The sequence below is a fragment of the Dendrobium catenatum genome, unplaced genomic scaffold (genome assembly GCF_001605985.2).
Source record: "Dendrobium catenatum unplaced genomic scaffold, ASM160598v2 fragScaff_scaffold_740, whole genome shotgun sequence".
NCBI lineage: Eukaryota > Viridiplantae > Streptophyta > Magnoliopsida > Asparagales > Orchidaceae > Dendrobium > Dendrobium catenatum.
Genome location: NW_021319202.1, coordinates 1155090 through 1181222, shown reverse-complemented (window position 1 = coordinate 1181222; position 26133 = coordinate 1155090). Strand labels below are relative to the sequence as shown.

The following is a 26133-nucleotide window of genomic DNA, read 5'->3' as shown; positions in this document are numbered from 1 at the left end:
CCTGTGATTGCTTATGATTCAGTACCATGAAAAGTAATTTAATGGCAATTGAATAGAAAAAATCTGTCAAATATCATCTTCTCAGTAAGAAAAATTTTCTTTTCCTACCTATTTTGATGTTTAAGAGCTATTGATAATCTTAATAAAAGTAATACCAATCAGGACAATTAGCATTAAAGGTAATTAGGGAGTAGCTGAAGAGTTTTGATATGACAATCATATTATAAGTTAAACTGTGTTAATTAGGCTTTTATGTACATTAGTGAGGCCTTATGGTCTGTGGCATGAGCAAATTTTTTGTTTAATTTTTTTGTGATGTGCTTGTTCTCTTTTGAAATGTGTAAAGATTTAAGCACTAGGTACACCCCTAATAGTCACTGCACACTATTAGGGGTGGAACTGGTCTCTATTTTGAGGATGAACAAAATATGATTGAGACATGTATAAATTTATGAGTGAAATTGAAAAAAAATAAATTTCTAAGAATTTTGAGCAAATGGATTTATTTAAGGGTAGGGGTGCAGCAATTGCCCACCTTAAGTTCTTTATAGGTCTGACCTTACAAGAGAGTTTGGTGAGCTTAGAATTTTGATAAATATTGTCTCCCTTAACTAATCATGTCTAGAGGTGTCAATATTTGACATGACCTAAAACCCGACTTAAACCCAACCCAAAAATTCATAGTTAGGGTCAACCCATTTCATAGACGGGTCGGATATGGGTCAACCCGCTAACTCGAAGTTGACCCAGATCAACTCGCACAGGCGTACATCAGTCCTCTTTTTCTCCTCTCCTGCGTTCCGGTTTGACAATTCTGCCTGCAAGCCCTAACCAGCTAACTTGTCACACCAGCGTGAGTCTACAAGTCCAGCCTGGCCATCTCCTGGGATGTGACACCGCAACTGGCGATGGCCTAGGGTTTGCTTTTCCTCTTCTCTCGCAGTCCCCGATCACCGACCCGCAACCGTTCAACGACTTGTTCGCCTCCTTCAACGACGTTCCTTCATGTTGGCTCAGAAATCACGACGACTCATGGTTCTTTAGTTGGATCGGAAGTATCGATGACGACGCCGACATGAGGGAGCTTGCTCATTGCGAATGTTAGGCGTTTCATGCCAAGTCAGGTTAAACCGAAAACTTAACGAGTCAGGTCTGCATTGACATGTCTGACCAGTCTGCAAAAACGTATCGGGTTCGAGTCATGTCATCTAGTGGCGGATCAATATCGAGTTCAACCTGAATCTGACCCACAATCCAATTTTGACACCCCTAATCAAGTTTATAAATTTACTTGCCTATTCATTCAAAAAACTTAAAATTTAATATGTTAAAAAGTAATCATAATTTTAGACCTAGCTAGTAAATAGTTATTTTTCATCACTATAGGATTAAATGCATAATTTACAGGTAACTACCTTGACAATCACCTTACCAACTTTTTTTATTATTATATAAGTTGTGATGCATAGCTTATGGGGATTATCCTCGCAAATATTTGTGTATATCTCTCATCATCGCCAAGTTAAGTCATTGCATGTCAATTCAACATTATGCTTCTTCAATCGCTCGAATGAGATTAATAAAAAGGCATTTAACATAGTTGATCGAGTTTCAAATAAGACAACTTATTTTTTCACCATATTTTTAAGAGTGCTTTGAATATTTGCCTATAGAAAAATTAGCTTATATGCATAAAATGTAAAAAAGCTATGGATTATGCATGGGAGAGGTTCTTGATGCAGTTATACAAATTGATTACTCATCTCCTTCTAAATATATAAATTAGGCATTCAATGAATTTAAAGTGGGCTTTTGAGTAAGACTCTTAGGTTATTTCTCTATTCATTGATTGCAAAAATAGTATGCATCTTGCATGTATTATATTCTTAAGCTTCTTCTTCTTGATTACCATATTCTAAGGTTAAAAATTCAATGATAAAATTAATACCCAGTTGAACTGTTACATATAATACTGTGTGTGGTCAAAATGCACTGTCTCAAACTTAATGACTCAATGAGTTTGATAAATCATTTCGTGAGTGCCCTTGAGATATTTAATCTATGCTATACTTATCAAAGCAGTGCATTGGTCACAATTTTACTTTCATGAGATTGAAAATATGATTTAGTCTACTTTTAATTTTCATAAGCATGATGACCAATTATATATGATTTTAGTCATCTTGCGATTTTCGTAGGCATGATAACCAATTTATTTAGTGCATGATAATTGAGCTTGGCTTCATTAGGGATTTTACTAAAGTTATATGCATGGTGCTTCTTCTTACCTACTTCTTGGTCCAAAATTGAACTAGCATTACTAAAGACTATATCTTCTCCTTATCTGAAACATGTGAGGATTAGAGTGGTAATAAAGAAGCTTGATGTTCATTGTTCCAACTAAAGTAGTTGGACTTTGAGAGGGCCCTAAAGAGTGGAGCATTGTTTTTCGTGGCTAAGAGATAAATACTAAATATTCTCATGATGGTAAGCATGGAAATAAACTTGTGCAGTTAAATAAATTTGAGTGACATTATTTGTAGTGTCGCCTTAACAAGCTGGGAATAGAAAATACCTTATCTTAAGGTGCTGATGTGAAATTTATCAGTGACTGCATCTTTTTGGATAAGATTGAGATGAGAATTTTAACATTATATGATATCTCTTTATGTAGTGACTACATTTTTTGAGGAAAACTTAGATGCAAGATGGCAAGTGGAAAATATGGGGAAAAAACTTTTTTGAGAATGTGTTTTCTAAATGTGTATTGTTTGTTGATATTGCTTAGTTATTAATCCCCCAAATAGCCTCTAAGGTTACATAAGCCCTAGTATATCTCTCTCTAGGAAACCTACAAGAGCCTTCGAATAATAAGTAATTCTTAGTGCTCATTTTCATACTTTCCATAAATATCAATTAAAAATGATGTTCACAAAACTTTGGGTGTCAATTAAAATGTGGAGAACTTTTTAATAATTTATAATAGTCACGACAAAGATTGCATTATCATATATATTCCTATATGATGAGAAATCATTGTTAGTGATTAAGTAGATGAGTGCACTTCAAACTGTGTAGGCCTCTTTAAGCTTTTACATTGGACTTTTTTTGTTCTAGCTCCCCCATTTATAGTTACGATATCAATAATTTTGATAGTTCCACTGGACATCACCTCAGGTTACTTGTCGACATGACACTTAGGTAGAAAAATCTTCAAATGCCCCTCCTTTATCAACTTCTAAGTGGAGCCTTGGGCACTTTACAATCTTTAGTATTTTGATAGTGATTGCTATGATATGAAATGAACTTAGAACTATCTATTCATTTATATAACTTTATTATAGGGTTGGGCCACATAAAGTATTTTCAACTTTAAGTTTGTGTCATGATTCGATTAGTTCACAGTTAAAATGTAGCAAATAATCATTATAATACTTTTTATTAGGTTTTAAGAACTAGTGATTCTTGAGACTAATGTGTTGCACTATTTGAAGTAGCATTCTTGATGCAATAAAGTAAACCTCTTATTATTATTCTCTAAATAAGATGGAATGACACCTCTAATAAAGTTGCTGTCCTTATGGTTTCTCTTCCCAAATAACTAAAGTTTATGACAAACAATTCAAATTATCTAATGAGTAACAAATTCTTATGTATTCACAAACATTGCTACATTTTAAATGTATCTTTCACGATATTAGGAGGTTCTTATAACTAATAATTTAAAATTGATGGGTTGCATACTCAAGAAAAATGTAGCTTTGCCTTTGAATTTATCGCACTAGTTTCTTTAGGAGTTGCTTCATTAATAAGCCTCGAACTCTCTCAAAAATTTAACTTCATTTTGCTCCATAAAAATCATAGACTAAGTGGGCTTCACTGACCTCTTGGATGTTAAAATTTGAGACAAGAAAATGTGAACTAACATTTTAAAGACCTCTTATTAGGCAATGAAAATAAATTTAATTACTCAAGGGAATAATCCTTATTTACTGGGGCGAAGATTCAACACTTGATTATGCCTAATATGTCATACTACGACAAAACCTTCATAAAGGTAATTAGAAGAATTTGTGATACCTTTATTTGACTCAAGTTGTGGAGACATTAGCTCTAACAGAATGACATTTTCTTAAAATTTTAGCATGAACATAGAGCGAAGCACAATACTTCTTACAAAAGAAAGAGGATAACAAATATCATTGCTCATAGTTCTTTTTCCCTTGTCTTGAGGGTGAACATATTACAATGTGTTGGAATCATATACTAATTAAGTTGCTGATGGATATCTTCGAATCAGGTCTGAAGTTGTTCGTGTATGAGAAATGTCATTTCCTTAGTAAGTTATAATCAACTTTCTTTAAAATGGCCAAAAGACTACAAATAAAAAAATAATTGATAATTATTATGCCAATAACTCAAATTTATTATTCTAAAAATAAAATGTCATGTAAATAAATAAGAAATGTCAATGAGAAAAAATAATATTATTTTTGAAAAATCCACATTACTTAATTTAATGTTTTTATCAAAATAAATATAAATATTATTAATTTATTAGATTTATTTTAAAATGAATAGTATTTAAATAAATTAATAAAAATTTTATAATGCGCTTTACCTTAAAGTTAAAAAAAAAAAAAAGAACTGTACCCTTAAAAAGTAATTTATCGCTTTGCTCTCAAGTTGGTTCCATTACTGGAAAGCAAAGGTGAAATTTTTCATAACGCGACTCTTTCGGCACAAAATTCCGCAACTTTTCCGGCGATACAGTCAGCGGCCTTGATCGCCTTTTTTCCGCCACAGTAGCAGCTGTGATCCACCGCCGCTGCTTTACCACTCGAGATTTTTCAGAAATCGAAACCCCTGCAACTTTCAACCATTAAAAATACTCTGATAGCAGCGTGAAGCCGAAGAAGAGAAACTCTAATACGGTGATGGGAGTCATGGAGCTCTACTCGACTGTTGCAGAGACGATTTACTCTTACACGGGGCTTTCTCCGGTTGCCTTCTTTACGATCCTTTCGCTCATGGTTGGGATATACCACATGGTCTGCGGGATGTTCGTCTCGCCGGAGGTGGAGGCGGCAGCGGCGACAAGGAGGTCGGTGCAGCCAGAGCCTGAGTTACCTCCCGAGCCTGTTGAGATTGGGGAGGTGACGATCGAGGAGCTGAGGGCTTACGACGGATCGGATCCCAAGAAACCTCTTCTGATGGCGATTAAAGGGAATATCTTCGATGTTTCGAGATCCAGGTACATGTTGTTGTGTCCGGTTTTTTGTAAGGTGAAAAGTTTTATTTGATTTACGATTTTAGTTAGATTGTCTGCATAGGAGCTGCGAGTTTTCTCATTATGGAGGGTTAGATTGATTGGTATGAAGTACTTATATTCAGTGAATAATGTTCATAAAGAATAAAAAAAGGGGATATGTTGGCAAAGTGCTTAGCATAGCAGTTAACGTCATTGTGAGAATTGCGCATTTGTTAATGTGAAGGCATGAAGTAAAGCTTAAGATATAGTACTTACCTACCAGGACACAAGTCAACTAATAAACAATTGCTCAACCATAAATAATCTTGTTAAGTGTTGTTGACTATTTGTCATGATTTGAGAAGCTCGTGCTTATGTATGAAATTTGAGTTTTTTTTTTTTTAATTGTCCTTATGTTTGTCAATGGATTAAGATCTGATGTAAATCTAGTCGCTGTCTACTTATGTTCTGGACTTTATTATGGTAGAAACTTATGGGTGAGCATTGAACATGGGGGGACTTCTTAAATTGATGTATCCCGAGGACTTCTAAATCTTTTGACATTGAATTTGAAGCAAGCTTATCTTCTACCCAATACCATTATAGTCATAGACGTAGAAGTTAAATTGCTTCTTTTTCTGCTCAATGCACTTCAGTGGAAAAGGAACTTAAACAAACAACAAATGAAGCCCCAATATATGTTGTTATTAAAATGAATTGATTTTAGATGTCCAAGATGCTGATGTGTATGCTATTCTGTCTATCACTCTTGATCCCAATGAATGTCAGGTAACCAATATCTTCCATATAGGTAATAATGAGAAGACTTGACCTGATAAGTATGACATGATATTTACTAGATTTCAAGTTAATGATTATACTTTTAAGAAACATAAAGTGAACTTTGTTTGTCACTGATTGTCCCTTAATGAAGACTTGTTCTCTTAAAAGGAATTCTTTGTTTGAAAGGAATTGCTGTTATGCCAAAAAACTTCACTTCCTTAGTTGCATGCTATGTTGCTTAGATTAGTCTTTCACGCACAGTTTGGTGGATGATGCTGTGAATCATTGTAAGTGTCTTTGGGGCGTCAATTGGTGGGCCGAGGAGGTTGCTGATAAGATTTTTGATAGTTAAGTTTTGTTTTGAAGATCAAACAACAAACTGGAGGTACCAATATTATAGTGAAATAAAGACAACAATATAAAAGTTACAATACATGTTTAGGGAATGATGAATGGTTTCTAAGGAACTAATCTACAAAAACTAGGAATTGATATGTTCAAGATATCAAAAGGAGAAGGGCTAAAATATGTGAAAAGATGAGCATAAGAATCCGAAAGGTGGTAAAGCTAGGGTCATGCAACCTAAGAAACTCAGGATGTCTAGAAGGAGCCTAAATCAATGTTTGACTTTATATTTGAGATAATAATTTTATTTAGACTATGTTATAGTTAGATTATTTTAATTCTACTACGATGGTGACTATGTCATTGGAGAATTGCTCAGAAAATGAAATTAGACATTATACAGTGATGCAAGCCTCAAACTTAATATATGGCAAATAATTAATAGTCTACTTGGGCTTGAACTTCTACCAAGACTAACGCGAACGAATTCGATGTGACTTATTACTTGAACGTCACTAGAGGTTAAGAAAACCCGACATATGGTCGTATAATCTCTGCTTTGAACGAACAAATATCTAGACCAACTTGGGCATGTTAAAATCATGATGTTGAGTCTCTATATAATTGCATGATAAGGTCGGTCTTAATTTCAAGAATATGACTTACAATCTAGCCACTAAAACATAGGCTACCCGATCATAAAATTTATGATATGAGATAAGACTATTTAAATTTTATTTAGTTATATGATCCTTAATATGAGATGGAAAATAAACCTAATATGTAAGCTCATTGAGCTTGTATATGTGTATATTTGTTTCATATATTTATCAATATCTATCAAGCACAACTTCAATAGGCAAGACAATCAGTCAAATACTGACTACACATTTATTGTCCATGTTAGAATTCATAGAATTTGAGAAGGGTAAAAATACCTTCTACTTATTATACAAAATTATCCCTATTTATAGATCTATACAATATGTCTTAATAAAGAAATAAATAACTTCTAATTGATACATAATTGCCTCAATATAATCCTTCCTAATTCAGCTACCCAAATATAGAAGGATATTGGCGTGATCCAGGTGAGCCTCCCACGGATTCTCATCCTGACCGTGGGATCAAATGCCAAGGGATGACTGAGATTTTGACAGTCCATGAAAGTGTTATGGTTACTTATTTTGAAAGAGGTAGCTTAGATAGAAGTCATGCATTAGACTTTATTGAAAATCAATCACTTTTGATTAATTTTAACTTATTTAAATTTTAGGTAAAATATTTGAAATTTTAAGAGCCTATAAAAATCTAAGAAAGAGCATTTAATTTCTAGTGCACACTCAAGTAAAATAGATATAACAAATTGCAAGAAAAATTCAAGTGCAGTTGCATTTTATATTACACCACGGAAAAAGAAAAGAACAAGGCAATTTGAATCTCCCATATATATAATCCAATCCAATGATCCATATGTTAAATATATAACATGGGGGTCTTTATAGGACTCCATCTTGTTCCATGCTTTTTGAATCATCCTACATGTCCGCATTGCTTTTCTAGCCTAAATATACAACAACAGTAGCAACATCAAGCCTTTATCCGACTATGTGGGGTCGGATACATGAATCTTTTTTCTCCATTGTTTCCATTGTTAACTATTAAGAGTCAAATTCTCATTTAAATCTAATAAAGAAAGGTCAATTATAATATTTTCTAACCAAGTTTTCTTAGGTCTACCTCTATCTTTCTTAACATAAGCCAAATCTAATATATCTACTCTCCTAATCGGATTGGAAGGACGCCGTTTTAAAACCATCTAAGGCAACTCTCTCTAATTTTATCTATCACTAGAGCTACTCCAACCTTTTCACGTATATGCTCGTTTCGTATCCTGTCTCTAAGAGTAAAGCCACTCATCCACCCAAGCATCCTCATTTCTGCAACATTTAACTTATTATTATGTTTCTCTTTTAATAGCCAATATTCTGCGCCATAAAGCATTGCAGGTTTCACCACCATCTTATAGGATTTTCCCTGAAGTTTGAGGGATACTTTTCTATCGTACAACAAACCCGATGCATTCCTCCACTTCAACCATCCACCTTGAATTCTACTTATAATATCCCATCTATTTCACCATCACTCTGGACAATAGACCCAAGATATCTCAAACCTTAAAAGGGTACCAGACAATAAACATTGCAAGGAGAAAAATACCATAATTACAATCAAACAACATTGCCAAACTATTAGTACATCACTTAATAAGTGACTAAGAGTGCAATCTTAGCTACACCCTAATCCTTAGAATGCATAGGGATATAGCTTTCACAACATCTAGTGTGTGTTAAGTTGTTAATATGGTTAGTTTAATCTAAATGTGATGTTTAAGTTATAAGTTTGATTATAATGCATTTAAGTTTATTATCAAAAGAATTATTTCAATTTAATTTATTAATAATTTGAATTGTTTGTTAATATATTCTATAATTTATGGGTTCCACCATTAATAATTACAAAAAATCAAAGAGTGATGATCACAACCCACTCTAAGATAGGCCATGTCATCACAGGTCTCATAACATATGTTCTAGAGAGTGTATAATGTCTTCAAGAACATGGAGATGGGATAACCCATCTTTTAGTTCTATATTCTAGATCTAAGGGTTATGATAATTTATTCACGGAATGAAGGGTAATTTATTCTAAGATCCTAAAACCCAAAGCTAAGGGTCAAGGATTTTAGACTAGGGGATTAAGGGGGACTCATTCCCAAAGTCCTTATTCTTTGGTTAAGGTAATTAAGGATTTAAGAGATCTTAAAGATAGACTCTTGAGGTGGGCCATGGCATTCTAAGGTTGAAAGGTCCATTGATGTAGATACTTCACGTTAAGGTGGAATGTCACATTACTGTTCTAAGGGGATTAGCCTAATAGTAACCTAGCTATTAAGTAACCTTAGGATCATCTAAGATCACTCAAGCCAAGCCATTAATCAATCTATGTTCATCTACAACATACTAGGATTTACAATTAGTTTATTTAGGCTCAAATAAGTCAAATTCGAATCTATAAGAGATGGGTCCACTTAGAAAGTTTAGGATCACTAGAAAGGTCTCAAGATCATTTTGATATTCCACGATCAATGACTAGGTAGGAAAGTCATCAACTCTTGATCATCTAAGCTTGCTTAGTCAATCTCCTAACCAGCCTAATAGTTAAGTATTTAAAACCTCTAAAATTTTTGGACCATAAATCTAAAATAAATAAGTATTTAAAATCTTAGAAAAATTATTTAAATTAATGGAGACACATTCGATCTGTACTCACAAGATTGAAACTTAGTATAAAAATTCTATTAAGGCCAAAAAGTTAATAGTTACATGCTTCAAAATACTTATTTATCCACTAAGCTTGTATATATCGTTTGTATATGATCAACTTAGCATATGTCTAAATTCAATTAAAACGCAATAATTCTTTAACAAATAAACAACCTAGGGATGGCGTTCCGCAATGCACATTAATCTATCCTTGATAATATGCACTTTAAACCAAAACTCTTGTAACAGATGCCACACATCTTGAACCTTAGCTCTTATAATGGATCTACCACAAAACGCAGGGCAGGAGAATACCATAATCCTTATAAACTACAACTACCATCCTAATTCCCAACCAACAAATCATGTCAAACAAATAATTTCAAAGCCCACTGCTGAAAAGAAAGAAAAAGCGAGAACTTCAATCAAACAGAAAAGGACTCCCACCAACTAAGGAAACCACATCAAAAACACTTGAAGCAAAGTCATTAACTTGGATTGTGATCAATGTGCTACAAAGAAACATAATAGTGAGAAAGAAACACCACAAAAAAGACACAAAGTTTTATGTGGTTAAGTTACAACCAAGTCTACGTCCACTTGCGAAGAAAAAGAATCTATTCCATCAACCTAAAAACTCACACATACATAGTTGTAATGTACCAATTAAGAGCACTTTTAAGCCCTTCCCAAAAATTCCAACACGAAGACTACCTTACATATGAAACATTTTTCTCATGTAGACCATCAAGTATCTGACATTCTCCAAGAACAAGAGATCGTTACAATCATGAATTTTTAAAAAACCTAGAACACCTCTTCTTATAACCACAAATAATATGAAGAGGGAATTGTTATGCTCATAATTGATGATGTGGTGAATCTACAAACCCTCACGCATATATCCTGAGGCATGACATATGTCTCGATTCTTCTCATGATTCCAATCATTGGAGTTTTGATTTTGAATGACCTCCTAAAGCGGTGTAGCCCATATTACAAGGAAGAGAATATAAAGCTAATTATATGATTAGATTCTGTCTTCCTCTATCCTATTATGTTATTAGTAAGTGCTATAAGCTTAGGAAATGAGATCTTCTTGTGTTTTATTCGAATTTTAGTAAGCACTATAGCTTAGGAGATTTGAAATTTATTTGATTGCATTATTTGATTTAGATGAAATTAGAATTATTTGATTTTAAACTCTAAAACCATTTTAAATCCAACAAATGAAATTATTTCATTTTTCATTACAAAAATGATTGAAACCAAAGTGATCATTTTATAAAATGTATTGTCAATATTAAAGTAACAATTAAGTCTTAAGCATAACATTTACTTAGAAGCTTATAACTGATAAGTGGGTATTTATGGTGTGATGTTTAAGCTTCTAATCTAATCAACACATGACCTTTAAGTTATAAGGTTTATTAGAATATATTCAAGTTAATTAACCAGAGCATGGTTTCAATTTAAATCATTAATGTCTTGAATTATTTCATAACAAAGTTTATGATTTTAGAGGCTTTGCCATTAAGAATTATAAAGAACCTAAAATGGATGAATAGGGTTGCAAGCAAGCCAAACATTTGACGAGCTACTCGTTGTTCGGTTCGATTAAAGCTTTTTGTTGATCATTCAATTAATTAAACAAACAAACTTGAACAAAATTTTAAATATTTGATCATTAAATAAGCAAGTTTGAACACTAATGTGTTCGGTTCATTTATGTTCATGAACAAAATCATTTGAAGCTCGTGAACAAGCTCGACATTAAGCTCGATAAGAAGCTCGATAAAAACTGATTCATGTTTGATTCAGAACTCGTGAATAAGCCCGATAAAAATTCAATTAATATTTGATTATAAAATTGATAAATATACATAATATAAATCATTTTTATTTATTATAACTATATAATTATTGTTAAATAATAAAATTTAAAGTAATTAAATATTATAATATATGCTAACATAACCATTGAAGTCTTTCTATGAATGCAGAAGATAATCTTTCAGCCATTGCACCAATTGGAGAGAAACACAACATGTAAGCTTCATTTGAAAATATATTCATATAAATTAATCTTAATTTTATTTTACATAGACAACTGCTTTTATTTTAAATTTAGTTTCATTTTATTTTATACCTTCAATGGAATGAATTTGTTCATGAAAAAGAGACATTTCACATTTGTCCATATTTGTTAGATTGTTTGTTTAAAATGTTCATAAATAAATATGAGATGAATCATAGATCACTTGTTTGTGAATGAGCTTTTTTGATAGCTTGAAAAAACTATTTATATATGTTCATGAACTTGCTTATTTAATAGATCAAGAATATTCGTTAGATATGTTCATAAACGTACTTGTTAAAAAAAATTATGTTCACGAACATGCTCGATGTAATTGTTTGTTAGGAGGCTCGATAAAGCTCGTTTATTAAGTTAATGAACATCTAGAAGTATAGCTCGTTAATGCTTCTTTGTTTAAAGCTCGATAAGCAGTGAACAAACTGAACATGAATCAAACATGAACAGTCATTAATTTAAACGAACAAACATGAACACAAACAATAAAGCTCAAATCAAACACGAACCAAACTTGGACAAGTTGATAATAAATGAATTCAAACATGAACACTTACATACTCGGCTCGATTCATTTGCAGCCCTATTGATGAACACAACCTACCAGAAGCTAGGCCATGCATCACATGGACCTAGAACCTATGTTATAGAGATGGTATAATGTTTTAAAGAACACGGAGATATGATAACCCATCGTTAAATCTCAAGTCCTAGATTTAAGGAGTAGGTGTGATAGGATGCCGTTGTCAGGTCCCAAGTCCTGGATGAGAAAAGTGGAGGGTTGCGTTAGGTAGTTGACAGCCAGCGTAAAACTTGTCGAACAATAATGACATGAATCCTTTAAGAAATTGTGTTAATGCTAGGGCGTCCCCTGGAAGCGACGCGCTGTATGGCCTGAATACAGTGACAAGTGTGCAAGGGCCGCTGCACCGGCGCCCGGGTGCAGTGTTAAATAGGCAAGGGTTCCCACATCAAGGACGGATGTGGGCAAAGAAGCTAGTCCATGATACTAAAATTAGGATAGGAACTTGGAATATAGGTTCCCTTACAGGAAAATTAATGGAATTAATAGATATTATGATTCATAGGAAGTTAAATATTTTGTGCATTCAGGAAACTAAATGGGTTGGAGATAAGGCTAAGGAAATTGATAGTTTAGGATTTAAACTTTGGTATTCAGGTAGGAGTCATACTAGAAATGGTGTAGGTGTTATTATAGATAAGAGTTTAAAGGATAATGTTATAAAAATTAATAGGATTGGAGATAGAATTATAGCTTTAAAGATTATTGTTGATGATAAGATTGTTAATATTATAAGTGCTTATGCTCCTCAAGTAGGTTTGGATATGAGCTCTAAATTAAATTTTTGGAATGACTTAGAAGAATTAATACAAAATATACCTCTTGAAGAAAGAGTTTTTATTGGAGGAGATTTAAATGGACATGTTGGTAGAGAGGTAGATGATTTTAAAAGCATTCATGGTGGCCATGGATTTGGAACGACGAATGAAGGTGGCAAGACCATATTGGATTTTTATTTAGCTTATGATTTTTCAATTGTTAATACCTTATTTAAGAAAAGAAATGAGCATCTCATCACTTATAAAAATGGATATAATACAACCCAGATTGACTATTTTCTTATTAGAAAATCAAATCGTTTAGATTGCAAAGATTGTAAAGTTATTCCGAGTGAAAATTTATGTACCCAACATCGATTATTAGTTTTGGACTTTAAGATAAAGGGGCATAAAATAAAAAATAAAGTAAAACAATTTTCTAGGATTAAATGGGGGCATTTAAAGAATATTAACAAAAATATTTTTGGAAATAAGATTTTAGATCTTAAGATTTTGTCTGTGCATGAGGATGCTAATATTATGTGGGAAAAAGTGGCTACTGATATTAAGAATATTGCAAAAGATGTCCTTGGAGTATCAAAGGGAAAAGCTCCCAATAGTAAAAATAGTTGGTGGTGGAATCCTAATGTGCAAGAAAAAATTAAAAATAAGAAGCTTTGTTATAAAAATTGGTTTAATTCTAAAAATTCTAATAATTGAGAAATATATAAAGTGGCTCGTAAGGATGCTAAGAAAGCAATATGCGATGCAAAGGCATTAGCTTTTAGTGATTTATATAATAGATTAGATACTAAAGAGGGAGAAAGATATATGTATAAGTTAGCCAAACAAAGAGATAGGAGTAGTAAGGATTTAGTTCAAGTGAAGTGTATTAAAGATGAAGATCAAAAAATACTTTTCTTAGAAGATGATATTCAACAAAGGAATAAAGGTGATGCATAAGATTGTGCGAATTATAGAGGTATTAAGTTAATGTGTCATACTTTAAAACTATGGGAGCGAGTTTTGGAGCATAGGTTGCGGTGTGATACTAATGTTTCTCAAAATCAATTTGGATTCATGCCGGGTAGGTCGACTATGGAAGCCATACATTTATTAAGAGGTTTGATGGAGAAATATAGAGAAAATAAGGATGATCTACATATGATATTTATTGATTTAGAAAAAGCATATGATAAAGTTCCAAGAGAAGTGCTATGGAGAGTTCTTGAAAAGAAAGGAGTCAATAATGCTTATATTCAAATCATTAAAGATATGTATGCAGGAGCTATTACTTGTGTTCAAACACAAGGTGGATTGACCAAGTATTTTCCTATTTCGGTTGGGTTACATCAAGGATCAGCCTTAAGCCCATATCTTTTTGCTTTAGTCTTGGATGTTCTCACTAGACATTTGCAAGATGATGTACCTTGGTGTATGCTTTTTGTTGATGATATTCTTCTTGTTGATAAGACTAGAGAGGGAGTTGAAGGTAAACTTGAATTATGGAGGTCAACCTTAGAGTCTAAAGGTTTTCGCTTGAGTAGATCTAAAACGGAATATATGGAGTGTAATTTTAGTAGTAATAGGCCTAGTGAGGGGATTGTGACTTTGGGCGATCAAGTCATTAATAAGAGTACAAGTTTTAGATATCTTGGATCTATTGTTTTGAGTGATGGTGAAATAGATGGGGATATTATCAGCAGAATTCAAGTTGGATGGTTGAAGTGGAGGAATGCATCGGGCTTGTTATGTGATAGAAATGTACCCCTCAAACTTAAGGGAAAATTCTATACGATGGTAGTGAGGCCTGCAATGCTTTATGGTGCCGAATGTTGGCCTTTAAAAGAGAAGCATAATACTAAGTTAAGTGTGGCAGAGATGAGGATGCTCAGGTGGATGAGTGGCTTTACCCTTAGAGATAGGATACGAAATGAGCATATACGTGAAAAGGTTGGAGTAGCTCCAGTAGAAGATAAGATTAGAGAAAGGCGCCTTAGATGGTTTGGTCACATAAAACGGCGGCCTTGCGATGACCCGGTTAGGAGAGTAGAGGTATTAGATTTGACTTATGTTAAGAAAGGTAGGGGTAGACCTAAAAAGACTTGGTTAGAAAATATTAGGAATGACCTTTCTTTATTAGATTTAAACGAGAATTTGACTTTTAATAGGACACAATGGAGAAAAAGGATTCATGTAGCCGACCCCACGTAGTGGGATAAAGGCTTGATGTTGTTGTTGTTGTTGTTGTTGTGTGATAGGATGCTAATGAAGTGGAGGTTAATTTATTCCATAATCTTAGATCCTATTATAAGGGTCAAGCAATCTAGACTAGGGGAATGAGAGGGACTCTCTTACAAAGTCCCTACTCATGTTTAAGGTACTTAAATATTTTGAGAGATCTTAAAGATAGGCTCAATTCACCTTGAGGTGGGCCATGTTATGTTAAGGTCTAAAGGTTCAATGATATAGACACTTCACTTTAAGGTAAAATGTTACATCGGAGCTCTTAGGGGGGTTAGCCTAATACCAACCTAGCTACCAAGCAAACTTTGGATCATCTAAGACTATAGATTACTTAAGACAAGTCACTAGTTAGTTTAGAGCCTACTAAAACAAACTAGGGTGGACTATTAGACCAGCTAGGCTCACATAAGACAAGATAAGAAATTGAGTAACTACTCACTTATATAGTCTGATTACTAGAATATTCTTAAGAATCATGATGATAGTCCATTTAGGATCATTTAAGGGGAAACTATGGTTAGGCAGCAAGTCACTTGGTAACTCAGAATCATTTGAAAATGCATAGGGCAATCTCTTAGCTAGCCTGGTTGCTAAAGGAACCATTGGATCACTTAAAGCCAACCAGTCTAGATAAGATTCTACCGGGTAGTCACAAGAACTAACCTATATGGGGGTCACAAGCCCACCTTGGTGGATCATCCACAAGGGAGAATCAATACCAAGGCTACAGTTAACTATGTCAACATAAGTTAAATAATGGTCAACTTATGATTAAGCTAAAGTAGATCATGATAGAACTCACTGAACCACTTAATATAACTCGAAGTGGCCTAAACTCAGGGTCAGTAGGCAATTGAATAGCCCATGACCTAATGGTCAAATAAGTCCAACCCTAACCCTAGTTTAGGATTGGTCAACATTGGAGGTGTTAAACCTCCAAGGCCGCCAAATTGGGTTAAGTCCAATCTAGGGGCAACAAGGGGCCATTAAAAATTTATTTTATTATTTTATCAAATTTTTATATATTAAAATTTCTTAAGTGAGGGCTTTAAATGCTCATTATGGTCTAAAAGGTTTTAAACTTTAACCATAAGTTTGTTTGGTCTAGAAAATTTACACTATGACAAATCTAGGAGAAATAAATATTTAAAGCCATAAAAAAATTATTTAAATTAATTGAGGCACATTCAGCTTGTGCTCATACGAAGAGGCATTTTATTCAAAGCAAAAGTTAATCATTACATGCCTCAAAATATTTATTTATAGATTTCTCATATGTTAATTTGTAAATATGGTTAGGATAGAATGTAATTAATGTATGTTTAAATAAAGTTCAAAAAGATAAAATTAATTTCAATCCAAATTAAAACTCCATAATTCCATAATTCTTATCTGAAATAGCTAAACGGATTAACAATCCCATGATAAGGTTCCATAATACATAAAAACCCATCCTAGAGAATATGCATGTTGAACCACAACTCTCGTAGTAGATGCCACACGCATTTATTCATAGCTTCTATGATAAGGTCCCGATGGCTTTTTTACTGCTTTTTAAAGCAGCTTTTTAGTATAAAAATTTAATTTTTATACTAAAAATCTACTTTAGAAGCAGTAAAAAAACCGTACCTAATGAAATCTAAATCTTACATAGGGCAAAAGAAAATCATAATCTCTTAAGAAATTAAACTTAAAAACTTGTAATTGATATGAGACTCGTTTTCTTTATTGATGCAGAATATTCTACGGACCTGGTGGCCCTTACGCTTTATTTGCGGGTAGGGAATCTAGCCGAGCCTTGGCTCTCATGTCCTTTGACCAAAATGACCTCACTGGCAACCTTGAAGGCCTCAGTGCTTCTGAACTGGAAGTCTTGCAAGATTGGGAAGAAAAATTCATGGAGAAATATGTTAAGGTTGGACACCTCGTTTCTGAAAGGACAAGAACAACAGATAACAATCAAAAGAATGAGAAGCTTGAAGCACTGCAGGAGCCGAGGACTGAGATAGATAACCAAGTTGAAAACCTGGGAACTAAAGGAAATGAAAGAGACTCTAGATCAGTAATCTGGGCTTAGATTTTGTATGGGCGTTCTGATGTTCTTATAAGGCTTGAGTTGCTATGTTTCTCTCTAGTGCTGCTGCATGTAAGCTGTTACATTAATCTATGTTATTCTAGATTTTATGGTACCCCATAACATTTCCCTCAGCCATTCCCTTAATTTAGTGTTGGATTTGTAAGTTCTTATGTATTACACTGTCTCAATTAGTAGCATTGAAATGATTTTTGTCTTGGCTAGTTGCTATCTTAGACATTTTGAAATCCTTTCAAGCTCTAATTAGTTTGTAATTGTGAAATTTTCAAAGTTTTCCTGTTGCTGCGTTGTGCTGTTTAGCGTGGGTCAATATTTTTTTTTAATATTTATTTTATTCAGCAAAAAAAGTAAGATGCAATCAAGTCCAACAAAGGACAGTACAATACAAACAAGTTAAAAGACAGCCTTAAAGAAAAAATAGCAAAATAGAGAACACAATGACATCGGGTTCAAGTAATGGCGAACATTATCTAACCACCAAACGGTAGGTAGGGGCCTTCTAGAGGAGGAGGTAAGCATCAGGTCACAAAGATGAAGTCCTAGAAAGGCTAAGCATAGCCACGTCCCAAATAACAACCACTAAGCAGACTCATCAATGATTGCCAACAAGCCAAACCGTCCAGGTGGAAAGCAGAACCGCCTCATCATTGCCCAATTACCCCCAGCACCAACATCCAAACCAACGAAAACCAAAACCGACAGAAAACCGAAATGCCAAAATTTATGCCAAACCAACATAAAGGAAAGCCAATGCCCAACGCAACACTATTTGTTTCTTATTAGTAGTAACAGAGCATGCCAATAAATGTGAAACCCAATTGCCTACAATCAGCCTACTCTGTACAGCAAATGTCAATCAGATTTCCATTCTTGGTTCTGTTATGTCTAATCCAACTTTGTACATTCAGCTCAAGGATTGGTATATTTTAATGCAGACATAAGTGCATGCGAACAGCATTCTTTAATTCCTCATTTATTTATTCCCTTTTTCATCCCTATTCTCCTTTCTTTGCTCATTGAAATCTTATTATCTTCTACCTCTACTCACATGCAGCACTAATTGCAGAACCAATAATTCTAGCCCTCTCATTACTCCTTTTACTCCATTCTCACTCTTTTGGAAAAAGTTTTTTCCAGTAGGTAATGAAGAAGTGGTGGGCTAATTTAAGGAGAGAGTAGAGGGGCAATAGAGTGGGACATGACTCATCTTGAATTTCCTTTCTAGATGGATTCAAAGCTAAAGAAGTCATACTATGAGAAGGCCACAAAAGAGTTATGCTCCTGTGACTTTTTTTTCTTTTAATTTAAGTGTCAAAATCTGGAATAATTATTACGTCCGGACAAAAAATCAGAAATCCGGATGTATACCGAGTGCTCGGTACCGAGCTCCAGGTGACGTGGCGCGTGGTTACTGGTCTCTAGATGCGTCCGGTCGCGTCCGATGACCGGACGTAATAATTGCTCCAAAATCTGATACATGTAAATTTCGATTTCAAAATTTTAGCAATAACGTTTCTTATTTCCAAAAAAAATTGGCATCGACCGTATAAAAAGTTCAAATTTTAGTGAAATTATTATGTGCGGATAAATACGCTGTTCGGAGGCGAATTAGAATGTTTCATATCACCTGTTTGATGTGTACCGAGTGACGTAGCGTATTCTGATTCGACTTCGGATGATCCGGTGCCCGTACAAAATAATTTCATAAAGGAAAAAGCTTATAAAGGGTCACATTCCATGAAAATGACCTCCACATTGGAAGAAAAAACAAAAACAAGTTTGTTGATGAAGAAACATGTGATGACCTTACAAAAAATGATATGGAAATCTTAAGATTCCATTTCCACTAATCACCAAGTAAAAGTTTCTGCTGCACCACCTCTTCAAAGGCGAGGAGGATGTATCTGATTCTCTTAAGAAAGCTTTCCAATCTCAAAGAGTTTCATAAGCTCCAGCAAGAATTTCGCTGCTTATGATTGTCATCACATCCATTGCCTTTCTGACTTTTGAAAAGACCGGCACTTAGAAAGAATTGCAAAGCCTAGTTGGCAGATAGCAACACCACAACCATAATATCGCAGGAGATGTGCACTTTCTATTTAAAAAAAATTATTGCAAAAAGTTTATGGTATAGGTAATGACAATAATTTTAGGCTTCATTTGGGGAGAAATTATTCTGTGCCGAACATAGTTTACTATCCGGAGACTAATCAGAACGCGCCACGTCAGCAGTACCGAGTGCAGTACTGAGCATGGTATTGAGTCGCGGTACATAATGGTGGCGACGTGGCACATTCTGGTTGGTCTTTAGACGGCGTCCACCCAGAATAATTTCCCTCATTTGGGACGGCTTTCTTACAGCTTTATAAAGCTACTTTTTAATAAAAAAAATTCTTAAAATTTGGAAAAAAATAATGATTTAAAATTGTCCAAACCTTCACTTATATTTAGCACAATCCTAATGTTTGCATTGCTTTATGTATCAAATTTCTTGAATGAGTTTCTCTATTTCAGTTGAAGAGAGAGAGAGAGAGAGAGAGAGAGAAATATTAATTTATCCTTATATGATTGCTGTAGAATCTCCTTCTGCACCAACTGACTAATGGAGTATTGGTCACAGTTCTAAATGTCATCCATGACGCAACAATAAGCCAATTTTAGGTATATTAATAGAGAAAATTTTGACTGTTTAGTATGGAAATTATCCCCATAAAGAATTCTCTGCTTGGAAATCAGAAGCTAAAGCAGAACAGAACTCTTCAAAAAGGAATAATAAGAAGAAGACTCGGCGTTCAACATTCATGACAGCAGTACTAAAGAGTTTCCCAAGTCTGAAGTCTACAATAACGACTAGAACAAATAATTGCAATCTTATAATCATAAGTTGTTCAACAGCATTGAATTTTTTAGATGTTCTGTCTTGTAATTTCTTTGACTTAGGGGGTTTAATTACATTAATGAACACTGAATTATTTTTTTCTAATTTGCCAATTTCCAAGTCTGTATTAATAGCCCAATTTCAGTGATGAAAAGAGTATTTGAAGTTAAATTTACTTCAAATATTTAGGAATCTGACAAATTACAAACAATTATTAGGTCCGGACACCGGATGTAGCTCTACATCCGGAGGCCAATAACATGTCACCACGTGCTCTTACTCTTTACCGTACGACTCGATGACCCGACCCGGACCGGAACCCAGTATTGATATGTTCGCGTATTGCTAGATATTGCTCGATATTGCTTGACAATAACAAGAAATACCGCTCTATCAAAACCAATACCTAGCAAAACCGGGGTATTGCTCGGTATTGCTCGGTATTGCTAGGTATTGGTCTTTACATAATGATATTTCTCGTTATTATCGAGGAATATCGAGTAATACCCCCGTCTGCACAAATCAGCCAATACATAGCAATCCCGAGTCCGGTCCGGGTCGGGTCGTTGGGCCGCACGGTAAAGAGTAAGGGCACGTGGCACCATTTTACTGGTGTCCAAACGTAGAGCTACGTCAGGACACCGGTCCAAATAAAAATTCGACAAATTACAACAACAATAATAACATAAAATATTTAGGGTCATTATGTGGGGCCGGCAGGATTCAGTTGTCAACCTCATGTAGTGGGATAAAAATTTGATGTTGTTGTTGTTGTTGTAATTTGTTAATTTTTTAAGAATTTGAAAGAACTTTCAGCTTGAGATTTTTTATTCATTGTTGAAATTAGGTTATTAATACATTTTTTTAAATGATTTAAACCAGCTGGTTTGGTGATGTATAAAGCATGAGGTTTACTAAAATTTCTTGAAAGAATGACGTTTTTTTGTCTTATGTTTATCTACTTTAGCTGATAAGATTTTATTGAAATTGTTAGGTGGAGACATTTTTTTTATTTTTTATTTTATGATACATTTTATTTTGCTCTATTTAAAATATATTATGATATAACTGTTGCATGTTTAAGTTAGTAGAATTTGAGATTTATGAAAAATTTGAACTTTCCAAATTAATATTGTTGGAGATTTAAATTAAATGATAATATCTAAATTGGCTAATGATAATAATAGTTTAAGAGTTAAATTATGGTTATACCTTGAAATTAATGTCCATAAATAAATGTTTTATTATAATCAAAGGAGCAATCAACTGAAATAACATCTAAAAGAATATAAAAGCTAAATTTAATTTTTTTAAAAACAAATACTAGCCAATTAAACTCTATTAATATAGAGTTGAAGACCTTTAATTGTGAAAAAATAAAACAAATTAATTCTGATCATTCTATTAAGTGAAAATAAAATATAAATTAGTTATAAATTGATATTTATAAATAAATATGATAAAAAAATCAGTATATTTTGTAAGAAAATCATGTGTTAGATTTTGATTTATAACGTTAATTCTGAAAATAAAATAAAAAAATATTTATTGTTTGAGTTAGAGAGCTCTTTTCTTACAAAATAAATATTTTTTTAATTGACTATTTTATATTCAAATAAATACGAATATTTATTTTTTTGTTTAATATTTAATGTTAAAATTAAAAAATTTTGACAATAATATCTATACTATTATGATGTATATGATTTTAGTTGATTTCGCTAGTTATTGTTTATATTGATGATTTATAGAAGCTCTATATATTCTTAAAATAATAAATAAATAATTCTTCGAATTTTGATTATGGGACGTTACCCAATCAGTTGCCCCTTTACTCCCAATCAGTGTACTTTATATAACTCCCCTTAAATCACATGAATCAGTCACCCCGACTCCTCATAACTCTCAATCAATTTCAGCCCCTTCTAATTCCCATCCACTGACTCCCTTTAGTAGATCATGCTGATCTTGATGATATCACATAAGATTATCATATCATATACCCGATATCATGTAATATATTATTTTTTTTGTGAGCACAGTATCAATACAATACATCATTTTAGTCAAATCAATATCACATCACCTCAACACATAATACATTTGAGATTATCATATTAAATCATAACACATCGCTTTTCAACCTATTTTCAATATACTTTTTCCTACTCATTTCACAGAGAAATTTTTATACATGTATTTAACCGATGAAAATGCAATAAAAACAAATCATTTTATTTGAAATGATCAAATCTATAACATATCAAAATTTATGCCGTGAAAGCTTATAAAATTAGGATATAACATATTTTTGACAGATTTAATTGAGATATATTCGTACAAATCAAAATCCTCAAAAATAGAAGTAAGATAATAGTTACTTACAATGCTTAAAACAATTTCATTAAAGAAACAATGGACGAAAATGACCCGACAAACTTTCTCTCTCCTTTTTTCTCTTTCTCTTCTTCGAATCATTCTCGATCAAGCCTAACGAGAGTGAGGCAATAGGAGAGGAATCACAGGGATATATATATATATATATATATATATATATATATTATATTCAAAAGAATTATAAATATCTTTATTCTCATATAAAGCTTAAATAAGAAATGAAAATTTTAATACATAAATAACGTAAATAAGTTTTTTGGGGAATAATGTTTGTTTTTTTTTTTTTGGAAAAATTGGGGAATAATGTAAAAAAAGTTGCTGATAAATTTGTTTCTTTGTCCACTAGCTTCTCTCCGTCTGCCCACAGCCCACCCAATTTTAGCAGACTAAACGGCGTTAATCTCACATAGAGTCCTCTAGACAGAAACGACGGGAACCTAACGACACCGTTTGATTGCCCTTTTTACAGGATGGGTCGAAGTCTAAATTGCGAAGTAGAATATCAGAAAGCTCTCATAAAGAAGACCGCCAGGCGGAGAAGGAGCTAAGGCTCAGATTCCCATCCAAATCCCTACCTTTTCTTCACCGATCCCTTCTTCTCGAGCTTTCGTCTTCGACCTTCTTCTCCTCCTGAAGCTTGGCTGTCGAATAGATTCTTGAGCCGGCTCAGATCGACTGATTCTGAAGTTTTTCCGGTGAAATTTGAGGAATGGAAGTGAATTTCTGGCGATTGATGATGGTTTTTCTGTCTAAGATGTGATATCGGAAGAGGTGAGGTGCCAATTAAGGGTAAAATTTTTCTGATGTTTTGATTTCTAGTTCTGTGGATTTGAGGATCAGACTTTTTGGCATTTGGGGATTTTTGTTCTTCGTATTATCAAAAGCTTTCTCTTTGCAAGTCCAAAATCAAAGTTAAAAAAGAAAATTCTTTTTTTTTTCTTCATTTTCAATGTAAAATGCTCGGAAATGAAGGATCTTTATGCTCGGATTTGCTCTGATGTGTATAGGTGTTTATCTTATTTGTTTCAGATTGATTAATTGAACTGGCTTTTTGTTTTTTGGGCTTTCGCTAGAACTTTTTGTTCTCTTTAACCTGCTAATTTTAAGAATCTTCAAAATCAGGCAAATGACCACAAAAATGCAATCCTAGGAGATTTTGCATGCTCGCAGATTAATTTATTTTTTTCTTGTGATCCATAGCGTTCACTTTTTCAAGACCTGAAACAAGGATTTTTTTTTTGTTATTCAATATAAATATGTTTGGAAATGAAATTGCTTTGTACTTTTGGTTTTTCTCTGATGTGTAAGAGTTCATATTTTTCCTACTTGTTTCAGATTGCGTAATTGGACTGGCTTTCGGCTTCTGATCTTTCAGTAGTGCATTTGCTCATCTCTCTTTGACGTGTTAATTTGTAAGAAAGAAACCTCTACATCTCTATATATCAAATAAAACACTACTCCCACAGGATTCCAGTAATCCATTTCAACCACTGAAAGCTACAAATTTTACCTTTGAGACACAAAATGCAATCGAAATCCAAAATCCATGCTGACTCACCCTCCCATGAGGACCAATTCGATCGAATTCCTGACCCCCTTATCCTTCAAATTCTCAACAATGTTGCTGATATCCGTGCTCTGGGCCGCTGCGCGGTGGTTTCCAAAAGGTTCAACTCCCTTGTTCCCCTTGTCCATGATGTATATGTCAAGATCGATCGTGTTGTAACGGTGGATGGTGACTCCTCTGACGACCCTCTAAACCTCTCCTCCTCAAAGCCTCGAAACCTCTTCTCCCACCTCCTCAAGTTCTTGTTTCTTACCATCCTCAAACCATTCCACAATCTCCAAAACCCAGGAAGCTCAAACAAGCCCCTCCTCCCCCAGCTATCTCACCACTCCCCAGCCCAAGTCCTCAAGAACTTCACCCACGTTCGCAATCTCCGAATTGAGCTTCCTGCAGGTGATGTTGGCACCGAGGATGGTGTGGTCCTCAAATGGCGAGCTGAATTTGGCAGCACACTTGAGAATTGTGTGATACTTGGAGGAACAAGGATTGATCGTAAGCCAAATTTGAGTGATCAGGATTCTTCTTCTCCTTCAGGTGAGGACAATGGGAGCATACCAGAGTCATTTTATACGAACGGTGGGCTGAAATTGCGTGTTGTGTGGACGATCAGCTCACTGATTGCTGCTTCAACCAGGCATTACCTTCTAAAGCCAATAATTAAGGATCACCCTACACTGAGAAGCTTGGTTTTGACCGATGCCGACGGGCAGGGGACACTGAGCATGGGTGTGGAGCAGCTGAGGGAGTTCAGGGAGAAGCCATTGGCAGCTTCAGCATCAGCTAATAGAACACAGGTTCCTGCATCTAACATGAAGCTGAGGTATGCTTCATACCTCGAGCTGCCCGAGGGGATGGGGATGCAAGGAGCTACTTTGGTCGCAATCAGACCGTCTAGTGAGGGATTTGTTGGGGGTGGCAGTGGCTGTCATGGTAGTAGTCGGAAGGAGATCGAAGCCTTTGTGTGCAATGCGTTCGATGGACCTTTCAGGGCAGCTGTGAAGGCTCTATTGAAGCGCAAGACTTACTTGCTGGAGATGAATGGGTTCTAAATCTTCCAGTTAGCCAACTTCAACATAGTTTTTGCAGCTCAAAGATGCCTCTTTGATTTTCTTTTTGTTTTAGGATCAAAAAGGTGAGAGTTTGTAAGTTCCACATGAGAAATTATTTGGTGCGGAGACTGGACGTAGCTCTATGTCTGTACTCCAATCCATAGTCGACATGTATTTTTTGGATTAAGTAATTTTGTGCAGTCACGTAGGGTTTTTTACTAACGTGCAACCCGACGATCCGGCTCAATTAACTATGAATTGTCGGGCCGCCCGTTTGTAAAAAAATTCACGTTGTTGTATAAAGTAACTTAAACTAAAGAATATGTGTTGACTATGAATTAGAGTCTGGACATAACTCTACGTCCGGACTCCACACCAAATAATTTTTCGTTCCTCACAAAGTTGACCATCCTCTCTTTCTCTCTCTGCATTGAGCTGTATTAGTTGTTCTGAACTTTTTTCACTTGTATGTGTATAGTACAATAATAACAGTTGGTTAAATCTTTTGAGTGATATGAATGAATCATTAAATTTCTAGAGATGGGATGTGGTTGGCTTTCAATGCTTTACTTTGGCTGTTTCTGTAGAAACTGGAGCCATGTGAATTGCAATTCTTGTCTTTTATCTTTTGTGGGACTATCTAAAGAGCTTGTTTATCTTGATGAATCTCTACTTGAAAACTTCGTTTGATCTTCTTTTGTTGTCTTCTGTTCAGAGTTCAATCTGTTTTTATCTTTTGGATTTATGTTAGCATTGCTTCAT

General features: G+C 34.2%; 2 protein-coding genes across 2 annotated transcripts; both read left to right on the top strand.

Annotated features, from left to right (window-relative positions):
• Positions 1-4696: 4696 nt before the first annotated feature.
• LOC110098772 (membrane steroid-binding protein 2) lies at positions 4697-17695 on the top strand. Its single transcript, XM_020825690.2, has 2 exons — positions 4697-5254; positions 17123-17695. Exons 1-2 carry the CDS (start codon positions 4938-4940, stop codon positions 17460-17462), a joined length of 657 nt encoding a protein of 218 aa, XP_020681349.1. The 5' UTR covers positions 4697-4937; the 3' UTR covers positions 17463-17695.
• A 5536-nt stretch (positions 17696-23231) lies between these two features.
• LOC110098767 (F-box protein At4g18380) lies at positions 23232-25912 on the top strand. Its single transcript, XM_020825685.2, has 2 exons — positions 23232-23526; positions 24091-25912. Exon 2 carries the CDS (start codon positions 24280-24282, stop codon positions 25369-25371), a length of 1092 nt encoding a protein of 363 aa, XP_020681344.1. The 5' UTR covers positions 23232-23526; positions 24091-24279; the 3' UTR covers positions 25372-25912.
• The last annotated feature ends 221 nt before the right edge of the window (positions 25913-26133 follow it).

Coding starts and splice junctions, on each gene's coding strand:
- LOC110098767 (XM_020825685.2), top strand. CDS start 24,280: ATGCAATCGAAATCCAAAATCCATGCTGACTCACCCTCCCATGAGGAC.
- LOC110098772 (XM_020825690.2), top strand. CDS start 4,938: ATGGGAGTCATGGAGCTCTACTCGACTGTTGCAGAGACGATTTACTCT. Junction 5,255..17,122: donor TTCGATGTTTCGAGATCCAG/GTACATGTTGTT, acceptor TTATTGATGCAG/AATATTCTACGGACCTGGTG.